Source organism: Balearica regulorum, chromosome 3, assembly GCF_011004875.1.
Source record: "Balearica regulorum gibbericeps isolate bBalReg1 chromosome 3, bBalReg1.pri, whole genome shotgun sequence".
Lineage (NCBI taxonomy): Eukaryota > Metazoa > Chordata > Aves > Gruiformes > Gruidae > Balearica > Balearica regulorum.
This window is the reverse complement of record NC_046186.1, coordinates 78,094,291-78,109,067: the sequence shown is the minus strand read 5'-3', so window position 1 is coordinate 78,109,067 and position 14,777 is coordinate 78,094,291. Positions and strand designations below refer to the sequence as shown.

At 41.0% G+C, this 14,777-nt stretch overlaps 1 protein-coding gene across 1 annotated transcript in view; it reads left to right on the top strand.

Moving 5' to 3' along the window:
* The window catches only part of RPS6KA2 (ribosomal protein S6 kinase A2), a 173,814-nt gene that overhangs the window by 100,692 nt on the left and 58,345 nt on the right, over window positions 1-14,777 (top strand). The window contains exons 4-8 of the mRNA XM_075748564.1: window positions 1,011-1,091; window positions 1,904-1,983; window positions 5,083-5,189; window positions 12,672-12,709; window positions 13,450-13,592. Coding sequence (XP_075604679.1) covers window positions 1,011-1,091; window positions 1,904-1,983; window positions 5,083-5,189; window positions 12,672-12,709; window positions 13,450-13,592 — 449 coding nt within the window. The remainder of the gene's footprint in view (window positions 1-1,010; window positions 1,092-1,903; window positions 1,984-5,082; window positions 5,190-12,671; window positions 12,710-13,449; window positions 13,593-14,777) is intronic.

Below are 14,777 nucleotides of genomic sequence, written 5' to 3'. Positions count from 1 at the left end.
TACTCAGGTGCTGAGAGTACTCAGCTTCTCAGCAGATCCACAACACATGCAGGCAATGACAGAATCTCAGTGTGGTCTAGGGCTTTACCACCTAAAATAGTCTCGTAACATTCCCTGTAGATGCATGCAGCTGAAAAGCATATTGGTATTGTGTAATGCGGAGAAAGAAGAAGAAAATTTCAATGCTTCCATTATGGAATTAGTAAAATTGTGATTGACTGAAACAAGAATCTGTAAGATTGAGAGCTGATAATGTGGAGACTTGAATCCTCCTCAATGCCTGAACATTCTGCTAAATGTGTTTGCTATGAAATCTTTAGCATTGGTTTTGATTAGTTTGAACCCAGCTCACCTCTGTAACTACTTTTTCTTTTACCCTCTATTCATCTCAACCACAGAAAGTATTTTTCTCACTGCTATCACAGTGAGATATTTATCTCTACAAATAAAAATAGTTCTTTACTATTTTTAATCAGCCTTTTTCTTTTTTTACTGGTTGTTTGGGTGGTTTATTGGAAGCTTAAATGTTTTATATAAATCACTTCCAGGGAGTGCTATTCAGTTTTATCTCATAAACGCTGTTAGCATCAGCATAGTACAAAAAGTTAATTTGCACAAGGTTAACCTGATGAGCTCTGGGACTGGTACAATCTGTTGAATCTTAAATGAGATAGAGTTATTAATTTTATATAGTTTTAATTTTCACATTAACATTCTCTTCTGTAAAGCATAATCACCTCCCTGTTGTTTGTAATATTGTAGTACTTTTAGCGAGGGCAGTTCTCTACGGAGGAAGACATCACGCCTTCCTGAAGAGCTTACTTTTGCATAGACAAGACAGACAGAAAAAGGGGGTGCTAGTGAGGGGCACGATTTGCCACAGGTCACACCACAAGCCATCAGCAGAGTGAGAATTTGAATCCCAATTGCCTAAACCTCATTCCAGTACTGTATCCCATGACCATGCTTCCTCTTAATATGTCGCTGTTCTTATTGTTCTTTCTTTATAGTTCGGGATCGGGTACGATCAAAAATGGAGAGAGATATTTTGGCAGAAGTGAATCACCCTTTCATAGTCAAGCTTCATTATGGTAACTATCATAAAATATAATTCATGTTTGTTCTTAAATTGGTTGGGGAACTGTAACTAGATGTGTTATAATTTCATACAGATACCCCCTGCCTTCTTCTGACTCTGTGTATAACAAAATCATAGAGGTTACCTGTGTGAAATTCTTCATTTATGCTAAAGGAGAATTTCAGTATAAGTAGGTTTTAGCCATTTCTCCATCAAAATACGTTTTTCATAAAATCTAACATGATAGGTTGTGCAGGTGGGGGTAGCTGGTGAGTATACATAAATCTGCCAACCCCCTCACCTGCTATCATTTAGAAAACAAGATAATCTAAATAAACACTATTTTTAATAATCAGCACCAGTCCAAATTTGTATATATGTGTATATGAATGTGCTGTCTTGGAGTTGCCTTCCTACACCTCAGTAGCTCCCTGCGGAGCTCCATTATTACTGTAAAAGGTCTTCTGAGGACATTTTGGATAGTGCGCGCTCTCCTCTCACACAAACCTGGGAGCTTCTCTCTATGCCTAGCCCTCAGTGACTCCTGGTACCTTGCTCAATGGAAAGCAATATTAATTCATATGCGCTTGGCATGGAAAAGAATATATTAGTAATGCATTGCTGTCTATCAATTGATACCATTTTTTCCCATAGTCTAAGCTCAGTTGCTTAGTTCTATACAGAAATTAAATTTTTCTGTTCTCAAAGTGCTGAAATGAAAGGAATGTAATGGCACGAATGGTACACTGCTAGTCAACAAGATTAATTCTTTGAAGACTTCATCTTCATTCAAACTTCCAACATCTTCATCCTTTTCTTATGCAGCATTTCAAACAGAGGGAAAGTTGTATCTAATACTAGATTTCCTGCGGGGAGGGGACCTTTTCACAAGACTTTCCAAAGAGGTAAGCTGAAAGATTTTAACTTTAGAAATTAAAGACTATCCTGGGTTTCCAGAACTCTGATGAAGTTGATGGGAATGAAAAATGGCCTTGGGAATAGTTCTGCTATATATACGTAATAGAGCGGCATCATCCAGCATCTGTAAGTGTGCTCTTAATTGTATTTGAATTATGTTATAGGTAACGCAGCGGATAGCATGTAAGCATAGCAGTTGTAGAAAACTGCACCACTGCTAAACCATTCCCATAGCAAAATAGCCCCAGACTCATTGGTCACAAAATATATCTTGGATGTGATGAGAAACAGTCAGAGAAATCAATCCCCAATACATTTTGCCCTGGACACGGGCACAGAACCACTGGAAAAACACAACCGCTGCCAGCAGAAAGAGATGGCCGTAGGTCAGGGGCCGACCCCTGCAGCAAGTGTGCAAACAGCGGGGAAGAGCCGTCTCCTGCAGCAGCTGCTGGGAGCAGATCAGAGGCCACGTTCCACCCCAGGGTTTGGAGGTTGGCTGTCACATCCCTCACCGGCTCGCCTCCTGCCTGCCTGGGGACAGCAGCTGCTTCCATCACCTCCCTGGGCTCCTATCCCTTCCCTGTCCTCCGCAGCTCCCGCCCTGGGGAGATGCTGCTGCTGGTGGTGAAAAAGGCAGCCAGGAAACGATCCAAACTTGAGACTCGCTAATGCCCTTAGCAAGCGGCAGCAGCAGCAGGATTTTTAGGTTCATTGAGCATTTGCTTGCATCTCCAAATGCTTCCTCAAGCCAGCTGTCTGTGTTGCGTGAAGCAGCGCATCCTCCTGCATTGAGCCTCTGAGGGGGCCCTGCCAGCAGTACAGGAGGCTCGGGCGAGGCAGCCCTGACGCCTTCGGGGGCTTGTCTGCACCCCAGCGTTCTCTGTCACCATCATGACGTCCCCAGCCCATGGTCTTCTGCCAGGCTGTGGGGACAGGGGTGCAGGCAACCACCTAGCGCACAATCTTTGAAGATAAAATAGGGATGTTTCAAATGCCATCTTGAAGGAAGCTCTGTTTGCTCTTCTTGTTTTGGGGAGTTACTGATAGACTAAAATAGCTGTGAAAACAGTACTTTTACTCAAATGTTCCCTAGGTTGGTTTTTTTCCCCATCTGATTCCTGGTTTGGTGACATGCTGCAGGCTGCTGTGCTTGCCACAGCTTGGGAGCTCAAGTATTTGCTTTCAAGGCTTGTTTGCGAGAAGACGTAACAACAGGTTAATTACACCGCTGAGTTATGATACTCATATAAGTACTTAGAACATGGCAGCAGTTATTTTTAGTATGAGGATAAAGATTAAAGAAAATTAAAATATCCTTTTGCTGTTTGTCCTGAAATCAGGCTTTCCTAGGACACAGCGTGCTGTCTTAGCAAGGGCCTCTCCAGTTTCCTGGGAGAAGAGAGGAGAAGTGATTCTTGCCTACAGAGGGCCGCTACCCATTCTAGGCAGCTAGGGAACTCAAAAGTGAAAGAGATCAGCTCAGATTTTGTACTCGTTTAAAACTTCACGTTTTCCCCAAAGTTTTTCCAATGCAAGGCAGAGCCTTCTCTGCTGTATACTGTCAAGAATGAGCCCTCTTTAACTTGACAGTCCTTTTTACTTTTCAGTGTTTTCAGCTCATCTTGTCTTCCTATACTTTGCAGCTGTTTAGTGGCAACACATCACAAGGGAAGATGTTATGGGAAAACTCGTACTGCTTACAGTTTGTTAATTACGGACTTGGTCCAGCGGTATCGATTTCAGTGGCCTTTCAGTCAGATCCCTTCTACCACAGCATGCGTGCATGCAAAGCTTGTCTCTCTCCCTCTGTTTTTCTGAGACATCTGACTTAGCTGGGCGTATCTGTATAGATTAGGTTTTGCCTGATTCTATCCATTAAATCTCTTCTCTACATTATTTATTTTAAACCTTATAAATAATTTAAACTTATTTTGATAATTAATGCAATTTTTATGTTCAGACCAATTACATTTTTGTCAGAGTTTTTGCTTGCATATCTTTTTTCTTGCTAGCCTTTGCAGTGATATTCTTAATTAAATTATGTGACATCTGTTCTCCGAATCCTCTCTTTTTGCTCTCAGCCTTCTGTAGCTTCTCAGAACACACAAGTATTGAGGTTGCCCCTTTCCAAGAGCAGAGGCTTAATTTTAAAAATAAACTCAGCAACTTCTACTGTAGATATTTTCATTTACATTTGACTTGTAAATTTCTATTGAGCTGGCTCATTTTACTTCTGTCTTACATAGTATTCACGCTTGTGTATCCAATATATCAGCTTCTCTTTCTGCATTCTTATCGCTGTACATTTGAAATTTAATTAAAGAGAACTTATTAACATCTGGGATATAATGAAAGTTGAACCAAACGGGTTTCTTGCCATCTCAGTTTTTCTGAGCTTAGTGGTTTTTTACTACAGAAGTTTCTTCCCACCTAAAACCGAGCTTTCAGTGTTAGCAGTATCCATATCAGCTATAGAAAGGAAGCAACTGCCCTCCGTTTAGACCTCATCAGGCCCTGGATGTTAGGCAGCACATCACTGCTTAGGGCATCTGCACTGAGATTCCTCGAACCCTCAATGCATGGGGTTTTAAATCCATCTGTGAGTCTCTTCATGCTGTGTATTCTGCTCAGATTTGGAAGCATTTCACTTCCCCAAAGAGGTTACCCCGTGTTATTTTATGCGAATTTGGTAACCAAATGCTAAGATTTTAGCAAATTAAGAGATATGAAAGCAATAAGTGCTGCACTGAACATATTGAATTCTGCCGTTCATTTCCAAAGGGTAAGGAGTTAGAAACTTATTCATATTATTGTGACATGATGCCATCTAAACAGATCAAACAGACAAATGAGAGCAGCATGTTTTAAGGAACAGAAGTACTCGACAGATCAAGTTTTGCTTTGTAAGGAGAATCTGGTAAGAATTGTTAATGTGAGCTCAGACAAATTATGGAAGATTGAACCTGATATGATGCTCCGTCCAGCATTCCCGAGTTAGATAATTCCTTCCCCATGTCTGTTTAATACAAGCCAGCCTACCATTGTCCGGTAAATAGATGTGTTCTTCTCTTCCTTCTCTCTAGGTGATGTTTACAGAAGAGGATGTCAAGTTCTACTTAGCTGAGCTGGCCTTGGCGTTAGACCACCTCCATGGTCTTGGAATTATTTACAGGGATCTAAAACCAGAAAAGTAAGTTAATGAGAAAGAGGGACCTGAAGCATAAATACACGAGCTTTTAGGTTGTTTCTGCTCCTTGTCACGCTAGTGAATCAAAAGGTGCCAGAGGCTCTGCCTTCCTCCTTGTATGTGAAACTCTACACGTGAGACTGTCACGGTCAGCAGCAGGTTCTTCCTGTCATACCATTCTAGTACGAGGCCAAATATTTTGACTGTGCTCCAGTATGATGGGGCCTCTGTGTGCCTGGCCTTCAGTTTAGTGAATGATCTCAGCGTGGGATTCAGATCTCTGTGCCTTTGACTTCAGTAGCACCATTTTTTCAGTTCTCCATTTGCAGCATTTACTCTGGCCTTCCCCTTGATCTGGTGTAAACCACTCAAAGCAACGCCACTTCCAGCTCATACAAAATATGCTGTGGCACAGTTCAGTTTTATTGTAGCCATTGCTTAGAGTAAATGAGCGTCTCTGAAAAATAGTGTGCATATTAGTTCACAGGAGACATGATAATCAGGACTTTAAAAACACTGTTATTAACAATCCAAAATATTTTCCTAAGAATTATTATCACTTACATTTGCAGCTATTTTCTATCCCTAATGTGGTGTTGTGAAGCATTTTCCTTTCTCTTTTTAATTTGCAGTACATCAGTAGATTAAATGACACCCTCAGTGCTATCACTGGGAGTGATGTGATATTGTTTTTATTCTGTGCCACTTGCCTGGTGCTTTGCCTGCATCTTCTGTGCCAGCTCCAATAGAATAGGCTGCAACATTTCAAAGTCGCCAGCCTTTATAATGTAATGGTTGCCATCATTTTAAAAAGATAATCACTGAGGGCAGTCTGTTTGGCTTTTGCTTACACTTCTTCCGACATATAACAGCAGAGCAGCCTTTTCCTTCTGAGACATGAAATTCAAAAAATGTGCAGGTCCTTCTTTAAAATGGAGTGCTCTTGCTTTCACACTCATGGACGCAGTAAGAGACCAAAAGTGATGGAAGGCGGACTTTGTAGGTGAAACGTTGAAGGGGAGGAGAGGATTTATCTACAGTATAGTACTATGTGATTTAAACTTTAAATTCAATTTTATGTTTTGGTTACAAAAACAGTAGTAGTAGTAGTACTATATGAATTCATAAAGAGGTACGTAACGAGACCTCTCAGTCCTTTGGGCTAGAGACCCCTTCACAGCTGACTGAATTTTCCAGTCTTGCCTGTTTATGCAACCAAAACTGAAAACCAGAGTCTTTGGCAAATGCAGGAAGTCATCCTCCAAATTAAACAACTGGAAGGAGAAAGGCACCGGTTTGTTACTAACACGAAATGCGGATAGGCAGCAGTCACACCATTGCTGCCACTGCCACATGCTGTTGCATCGTCTGCCGGCAGCTTTTCAGCTTCAACTTTGTTCTGAATTGCTATTTTATTCATTCAGCATCAGCAAGCATGTACCTAATAGAATAACTCGAATTATAGGATTTCAGTTTAAAACTTTGTTTCTAGTGAGTGTTAGTATGAATCGCACACTACTTTTCTTTCTTTCTGGTGTTACATGAAGCTGTTTTTCAAGCCAACACATGATGTATGAAGCTGCTATTAGAAGATATCCAAACATGAGCCTGTATATTCAAATATAAGTCATGGTGCTGTTACACTTGTAGGCACATGCCGTAATTTTTTGCTTTAGAAGTTAGAAACTAAGGAGAAATTTAAGTGCATGTCAAAACTATTCACTCTATTTGAGATACTGAGAACCTGATTTTTCAGACTTCTCAGCATTATGTCACTTTGTGTTTCAAAACACATCTCTCATAGTTGCAAGTGAGAGCACTTAAAATTTCTGCAGACCAAACTGCAGTGTCTCAAATCAGGGATCAGTGAATTGAGAAATTAGAGCTCACCTAAGAAAGGAAGGTGTCACTGATTTGCCATTGGCACACCGAAACATGTTGAAAAGGTGAAGATTGAACCCAGTTGCCTGTGCATTTTCACCTCACCTGAGACCAACCATCCATCCCCTTCCCCGTACAGCTCTGCTAAAATCCCCAAGTATTATCTTTTCTGCCAACTGAGGCAAGAGTTCTCTGGAAGAAAACAAAAAGTATCATCATGTAACTAAAGACCTTTATACAGTGAGATCACTGTGTAAAGTTAAGGTGGCAGCCCTCATTCTGGTATTTCCTAACTTTTGAATTTATGGTTTATGGTCTTTGCTGTATAGTTAAATAGATATAAGTGATACAGTTGAATCTGCATACAACTACTATACATAAATATAACTATTGTTGTATGGGAAAGGGAATGACCTAGACTGGTATAACTGAAGTTCATACCTGGGGATAAATCAAGGTATCGGTTTGATTGAAAAGCATATCCTTTAAAAATAGCCGTAGAAGTGCAAAGCCTATGTGTAGCCATGCCCAGGACAGCAGAGCGTGACAGCCTATGATTTCACTGGAACTTTAGGTTTAGGGTAAAAAAGCAGATACAGCAGAAAAAAAAAAAAAAAAATCATTCTGAAGGGAAAAAGTGCTATATTTTTAAGTTACATCTGGAAGAGGATAGCTCTCTAAATAAGATGATAAAAGAAAAATAGGACCATCCCAGGATGTTCCCATGCTCCCTTTGCCTCTGGCCAGGGTCAAATACATCAAGGCCATTACAGGTGTGTTGCTAACCTAGTCTTAAAATAGCTGGTGGAGACTCCATGGTCTCCATAGGAGGTCTCTTGGCAGTGCTGGCAGTTGCACATCTAGAAAGTGGCTCCTAGCAGCTAATTTGAAATTTCTTTGCTGCAGGTGCAGGCCTCTGCTCCTCAGCATGTCCTCCTAGACCCCCCAACCTGCTCGTTTTGCTCTCAGCAGCAGCCGAGGGGGATTGCGAGAATGTCCATGGACTTGGACCCTCTTCTGTACCCTAAACAATCCAGCTACCAAACTCTTCCTCACCAGTCAGTTTTTCTAGGTGTTCCATCATTCTTATTCCTCCCCTTTGGTTTCTCTTGATCCGTATCTTCTTTGAAGTGCAATGTGCAGAATGACACCCACGTCTTCTGGAGAAGCATTACCAGTCTGACTAGAGCACAGGGTTTAATCCAGCAGATTTGCAGAACTGGAGATAAATTAATTAGTTTGTAACTTCCCAATTTTCTCTCTCTCTCTCTCTCTCCCCCCCCCCCCCTTTGTTAAAAGATAGGCACTGCATTTGACCTTTCATTGTTCAGTGCTTTTGCTGTCCTCCAGAAGCTCCCAAAAGTAATTGCTAATAGGTTTTAGATTGCTTCAGTCAGCTGTGTAAGTATCCCAAAATGAAGTTCATCAGAATTGTTTATGTCAAAGAAGACTAGTTAGAACATAGCACTGTTCAGACCACTTGAAAGAACCCTCAGTACATTAAAATTTAAGGTTCAACAGTTTTTTAAGATTCCCTGAGCAAAAATCTATATTAACAATTCAAAGCTATGAATTAATTTTAAGTGCAGTCAGAATATATATTCTGTGAGTTGTTATAAAGTTAGCTGTACAAGGGACAGCTCGTATAACTGCTCATGTAACAACCCCTGAGTTGTTGAAACATATTTAAAAAACCCAAACCACCGCTGCTTAATGCAGCATGTTGTAAACCGTGGCAATTCATTCATGAACATAAGTGCCCTGTGTAGAGAGGGAAGATCGGAGAATCAGCAAAGGACAAAGATGGTGGAAAAGCACCATCATCTTTCAAGCAGTCAATGAAGCTACAGCAGAGATGAGTTTGGTGTAAGAGTGTTCAGCATGGTGAGATAGTGCGGGGTCATGTAAACACTGAAATGTCACAAAAAAGTGGACAGTTTGTGAGAATCTTCATCTCTTTGGGAGATATTTGAATACTTCACTCTGTCTGGTACTTTCATAAGAAAGCCTGCAATCAAATTAAACACTTCTTATGAAGTTTCAGGTTTTCTTTCCAACCTGAAATTTTGGCTGCAATTTCTGAAAAACATAAAGTGTGGGTTGAATTTTCTGCACAACTGAGCTGACTTGGAAAGAAGCTTAAATCATCAAAAAAAGCCTGAGTTCCAGCTTTAATAGATTTGGCAGAACTTCACAATGATTTGGGTGTATTGGAGTTCAAAGTGAAGCCTAAAAGACATGACTCAAAACTAAAAATAGAGAGAGACAAAGAGAGAAACTGGAGAGAACTGCTATGGCCTTGATTTGAGAGTCACTATAAAATAACATCAACAACTAATAACAAAGGCTTTTTATCCCTGTGCTAAAGTTGCAGCATAAAAAACCTACTGAATTTGCAGCCCTAGCTCTACTACGAGCTTCTCCTGTAAGTTGGAGTATGTCATTCCCCTGCTACTCGCTTAGTTTCCCAGCCTCTAACACGGAGATTTTCAGCCTTTATTTTCTCAAGGCATACTTTTAAACTGAGGACAATGAAAGCAGTTTGAATGTTTCTGGGATGATCCTGAGGCTAAAATGTTGTTACTGTTTTGAAATAAAGAACAGGTTGACAATGATAGTATCCTGTAAACATACTTAAACCTTAAGCTGAACAAATGAAATGGAAAAATCTTGTAGTGAAAGGTTATCACTCAATGGGATTATAGCCTAGTTTAACATTTAGAAGTAGTCTGCTTCTCATGGGTTTTATAATTTCAAAACATTGATTTAGAAGAAATATTCTTCTAAAGCCTGAATCACATTAACAACTTCTGGTTCTTTTTTCCCTTCTGCAAAATAATACTAGCTTACTTCAGATTAGCTGATCCTGCAAACCATAGCTAAAGTAATTGTGATTGTCACAATAGATTTTCTACTACTGACAGTGTGGGATAAAAAGGAACTGTAAAGTGATAAAGATAAAAAGAGAAGACAGAAAGTATGATCAGAGAATAAATTTGCTTCCACAGTGAAAGGAAAACCATTTGTCTGTTGTTGTAATCCGGATGCTTAGAAGCAGGTGCATTGTTCTTTGCTTCTTAATGTCACTCAAAGATAATTCAGTGCAACAATTATCTTTTTCTCACTGTTAGCATATTATTTTCTGTTTACATTGAATGTCATTTTCCGTTCATAACCGTAGCATTACATATGTTGGCAGATGGCAAATGTGGAAACACCCAGCTGTCCAAAGGGTGCTGCCAGGGGCCATGGGGGAAGCTGCAGGCAGCTGAGGGCACCCTGTGAAGGTGATTAGGGAACGCGAGACAGAGGAGGGAACTGTAGGTCAAGTTTTAGGGGATACAGGATGCACATCCACAGGAAATCAGGATCTGTTCATTTTGCTGCTCATACAAACATTCAGTGTGAGAAAATCTGCTGTATGCTTCAGGCTCACTTAACCTAAGACAGTGTTATTAGTTTGATAGCTGTGTTGGTATTATTACCTCCATCCCTTTAATGAGGGTAAGGTATGAACCCTCTAATGAGGGGAAAGGTATGAGACTGTATTGGGTCTGGCTGAGGTGGAGTTAATTTTCCCCACAGCAGCCCTCTCAGCGCTGTGCTGTGTATCGGCAGCCAGCGAGGTGTTGGTAACACACCAGCATTGTGGCCGCTGCTGAGCAGATCTGGCACAGCACCAGGGCTGTCTCTGCAACATTCCCCCCACACCACCACCAGTATGGGCAAGATCTTGGGAGGGGACACAGCCGGGACAGCTGACCCAAACTGACCAGAGGGATATTCCATGCCATGTGACATCTGCTCAGCAATAAGAAGCTGAGAGATAGGGGGAGGAAGTGAGGGCATTCATTTTTACAACATTTGTCTGCCGGAGCAACCGCTACGTGTACTGAAGCCCTGCTTCCCGAGAAGTGGCTGGACATCGCCTGCTGATGGGAAGTAGAGAATAATCTTTTGGTTTTGCTTTGCTTCCATGTACAGCCTTTTGCTTTTGCTGTATTAAACTGCCTTTATCTTGACCCATGAGTTTGGGGTTGTTTTTTGCATCTTATTTTTCTCCCCTCCCTGCCTTGCTGAGGCGGGGAGTGATAGAGTTGCTGGGTGGGCACTTGGTGTCCAGCCAAGGTTAAGCCACCACAGAAACCCATATATTATGTACATACAAAAGCAGCATGAATTGTTCTTATGAAATCAATGAAATATAAGATCGATGTTTCTGGGGAAAATCCCACACCCTTTGAATGGCATTGGTATTCACAGGGGCTTCCTGTGTGTGGGGCAAAATTTGGGGTGATTCCTGTAAGCTGTGCTCCCCCTTGCCATTTTTCCAGAGCCAGGTCTGTGGAGTTCATATGTTCTCACTCACTTCCACACTGGCAGGTGTTTTATTCTGTTCTCTTCTGAAATACAAGCCTCTCCTTTAGCGATTGTAGTCACAAAAATACATTTAAATATGCCCGTTATAGGTTAGTACTTAAAAAATATGCCTCTTGAAGAAATCTGGGGAGAAAGAATAGAGGTAAGAAGCTTTTATCGAGAAGAAAAAAGCTTTAATTATTGAACACGTAGTAGTGACTCAGCTGCTGGCCTTTATTTGATGAATTACACAATAACAGTCTGTTCTAAACACACAAATGAATGACAGAAGATCATCTCTTTTCAATTATGTTTCAATACAGAGACAACCTTTCACAAAAGTATACCCTAATGTGTTAGTTTCACTTGTCTTATTTTCTTCCTGAATAAATTGATTAAAGTGACTCTCTGAGAGAAGGGGAATATAAAAATAGCCAATGCCTCACTAGACCATTTTGAAAAGAGAAATTCACTAAATCTAACTAGGACTGAAGAAACACCACTGTCATTACTGTGTCAGTATTTATAGGCAGAGAAGTTACCAAAATCATTATTTTTCAGTTTCGGTGTTCCTTCTTGTTTCCACAAAAACTAGCAATTCTTTTTGTGAACTACAGTCATTTTTTTCTCACAGAAATGTTGGAGTGCCTTTGTGAGAATAAAATATGTTGGCAGGTGGCAAACATGAGAACACTTGAACTTGGCTTCCAGGCTGAATTTTCATTTATGCTTCCAGACAGAATAAATTAGGAGTGGAGTTAGGCTGTGACTACTCATTGCGCTCTCTACGATCACTTTTATTACTTCAGCACGAACATATCTACCTTTGGAGTTAATTTTAGGTCCAGTGAGTCCAAACTCTGATTATTTGTGTGCTTGCCTTTATTATTATTAGAAGAGCAGAAATCCTGTAGCTCCTTCTCCTGCTGGAAGCAGATACTCTGCAGTTGTTGGCTTTGAACACCCTGTTGTTCCTGAGCTCAGTTTGCACGCCCACCCTGAGCATGCCGTGGAGTAAGGAGGAGGCTCCCCATGCAAGTGCCGCAGGCCATGCATGCTTCAGGCATGAGATTAGACAGACCTTTCAGGATCATTTTTCTTTCTGGAGACGTATAATCCACTGAGGCTTTGTTTACATATGTATTTGTCTTGTGCATCTCCTTACCTGTCTTAAACATGTTTTATTCATGTTTGTTAACTGCAGTCTATGCCTGCCTGATGAATATTTGCTTTTTTGCTTTACAGCATTCTTCTTGATGAAGAGGGCCACATTAAGATAACAGGTATGTGTGGAACGGAAAACTTAATGTCTAGAAACTGGGGTTTTTTTCTGCACTATGGTCCATGCATCTTGGTCTTTGCTTGGAAAGGGCTTGCTTACAAAAACTCACAACCCAGAAAAGTTTGAATATTTGGGTTCTCTTCTCTGGCAATTCGTCAAGCACCCATGCTGCACAGCACATGGAGAACACAGTGTTTTCTTAGTAAAGCTGTACTCCTGACTGACATGAAGTGTGCAGGCTTGGCTGTCTACCACCGGGGATGAAAGGACGCTTCCAGTATGACTGCTTACTCCAGATTAAGTTCTCTGAATTATAACTGTGCAGAGGACACCTGGAAAGACATCCCTTTGCCACCCTGGAGGTGCTGCCTGGCCATCCTTTTCACTGGTGTCCATCTGGGATTATTATTCCTAATGCTTTGGTTATCTGAGCAAGAATCCTTTCCAGCACTGCTTCACCAAACCTGAACTGTGTATTTTTGCTTATTTAAACTCTCTCTTCTGCTGTGGGCCAGAATCTCATTCTGAACAGAGAAAATGACACATACCTTCAGGAGGTATTAACAAGTGCCAGCCAGGCACTCCACGTAGGCAGGGCTGCAGCGCACGCGTGCCTGGGGCCTTTCTGCACGCAGGTGGAAGGGTGCTTCACCGGCCGGTCGGTGTGTTTTGTTTGAACAGTTTAAGTGACCGAAAAAGTAAATAAGACCTGACAAGTCTCTTTTGTTTCAATTTATTTAGATTTTGGTCTAAGTAAAGAAGCCATCGACCATGACAAGAGAGCGTATTCATTCTGTGGGACAATAGAGTATATGGCCCCAGAGGTGGTCAACCGGCGAGGACACACGCAGAGTGCCGACTGGTGGTCTTTCGGCGTGCTCATGGTAATGGAAAAGTTGTGTGTGTCTGTTGGAGGGGTGGCTGCAGGAGTGATCAGGTCCCTCAGATAAAAAGTACTGCTTTCAGCAATTAAGGGTTGATGGAAAAGTAGTGATACTTGCTTGATCGTTTTCATTGCATCAGTGCTAGGGAACCAGCTGCTCCTGGCAGTATATGAGGTAACATTTGGCCCCAGATTCTCTTTCTTCCTTCTCACAGTCCTTTGCTGTTTCAGTTGGTTACCATGAGCCATGAATATTTCTGCTGCACAGAAACAGGGCAGGGCAAGCTCAGAAGAGCACAAGCATTTCAGAAGAAACCTCTGCCTAGTTATTAGCATGGTTCCTATTAGGAAATAATTCCCCAAGAAGCAATCTTCAGACATTAGCGACATCCTCTTAGTAAAAGTCAGAAATTTACTCTTTTTTTTTTCTGCAAACTATAGATTTAAAAGGATATATTCTAGAGGGCACTTTGAATGTTTCACAGGACCTCAGTGGTTCTTTTGCCATTCATCTGATTTCTGCACATCAGCATCTCTGACTCTTGTTCCACTAATGCGATTCAGGTAGTTTTTGGACTGGCGGTGGATTTCCTGTAGTCTTCTTAGCTGATGGGAGACTGTCACTCAAAAACTTCTCTTTTTTCCTGGTGGGAAAAGAAAACGAATACATACAGGCACCATGCCATCCTCCTTTCTTCTTCTGTACCATTTTGCTGTGTCTCGGTTATGACTAGTTTGGGATGTTTGCTTTGTCCTGAGTGCATGCTGAAGCTGGTTTTAAATTTTTGTATGTAAAACAGTTTTAAAATGACCGCTTTTCACAGGGAGGAAATCACCAAAACCAGACACAAATGTATCAATTGGAACAGAGGAATAGTTAGGGATTCCTCATTTTCTTACATGTCTTTGCATTGAATTAACTATATAAAACTTGTGATTTTTGTCCACTGTTGCTTAACTTTTAAGAGTCCTGCAAGCTATTCTGGAGGTAGTTTAAATGGAATCAATATGAGAAACTGTGCTAATTCATTTTTTATACATGAAAATCAATGAAAAGTCAGTTAAAGTGCAACACGAATTTACCAAAAATCAGTCGTGCTACATGAATCTGATATTTTACTTGATGAGATAGCCACCTTTTTCTAAACAAAGTAAATGAAGTGGATCTCATGTGCCTCCACTATAA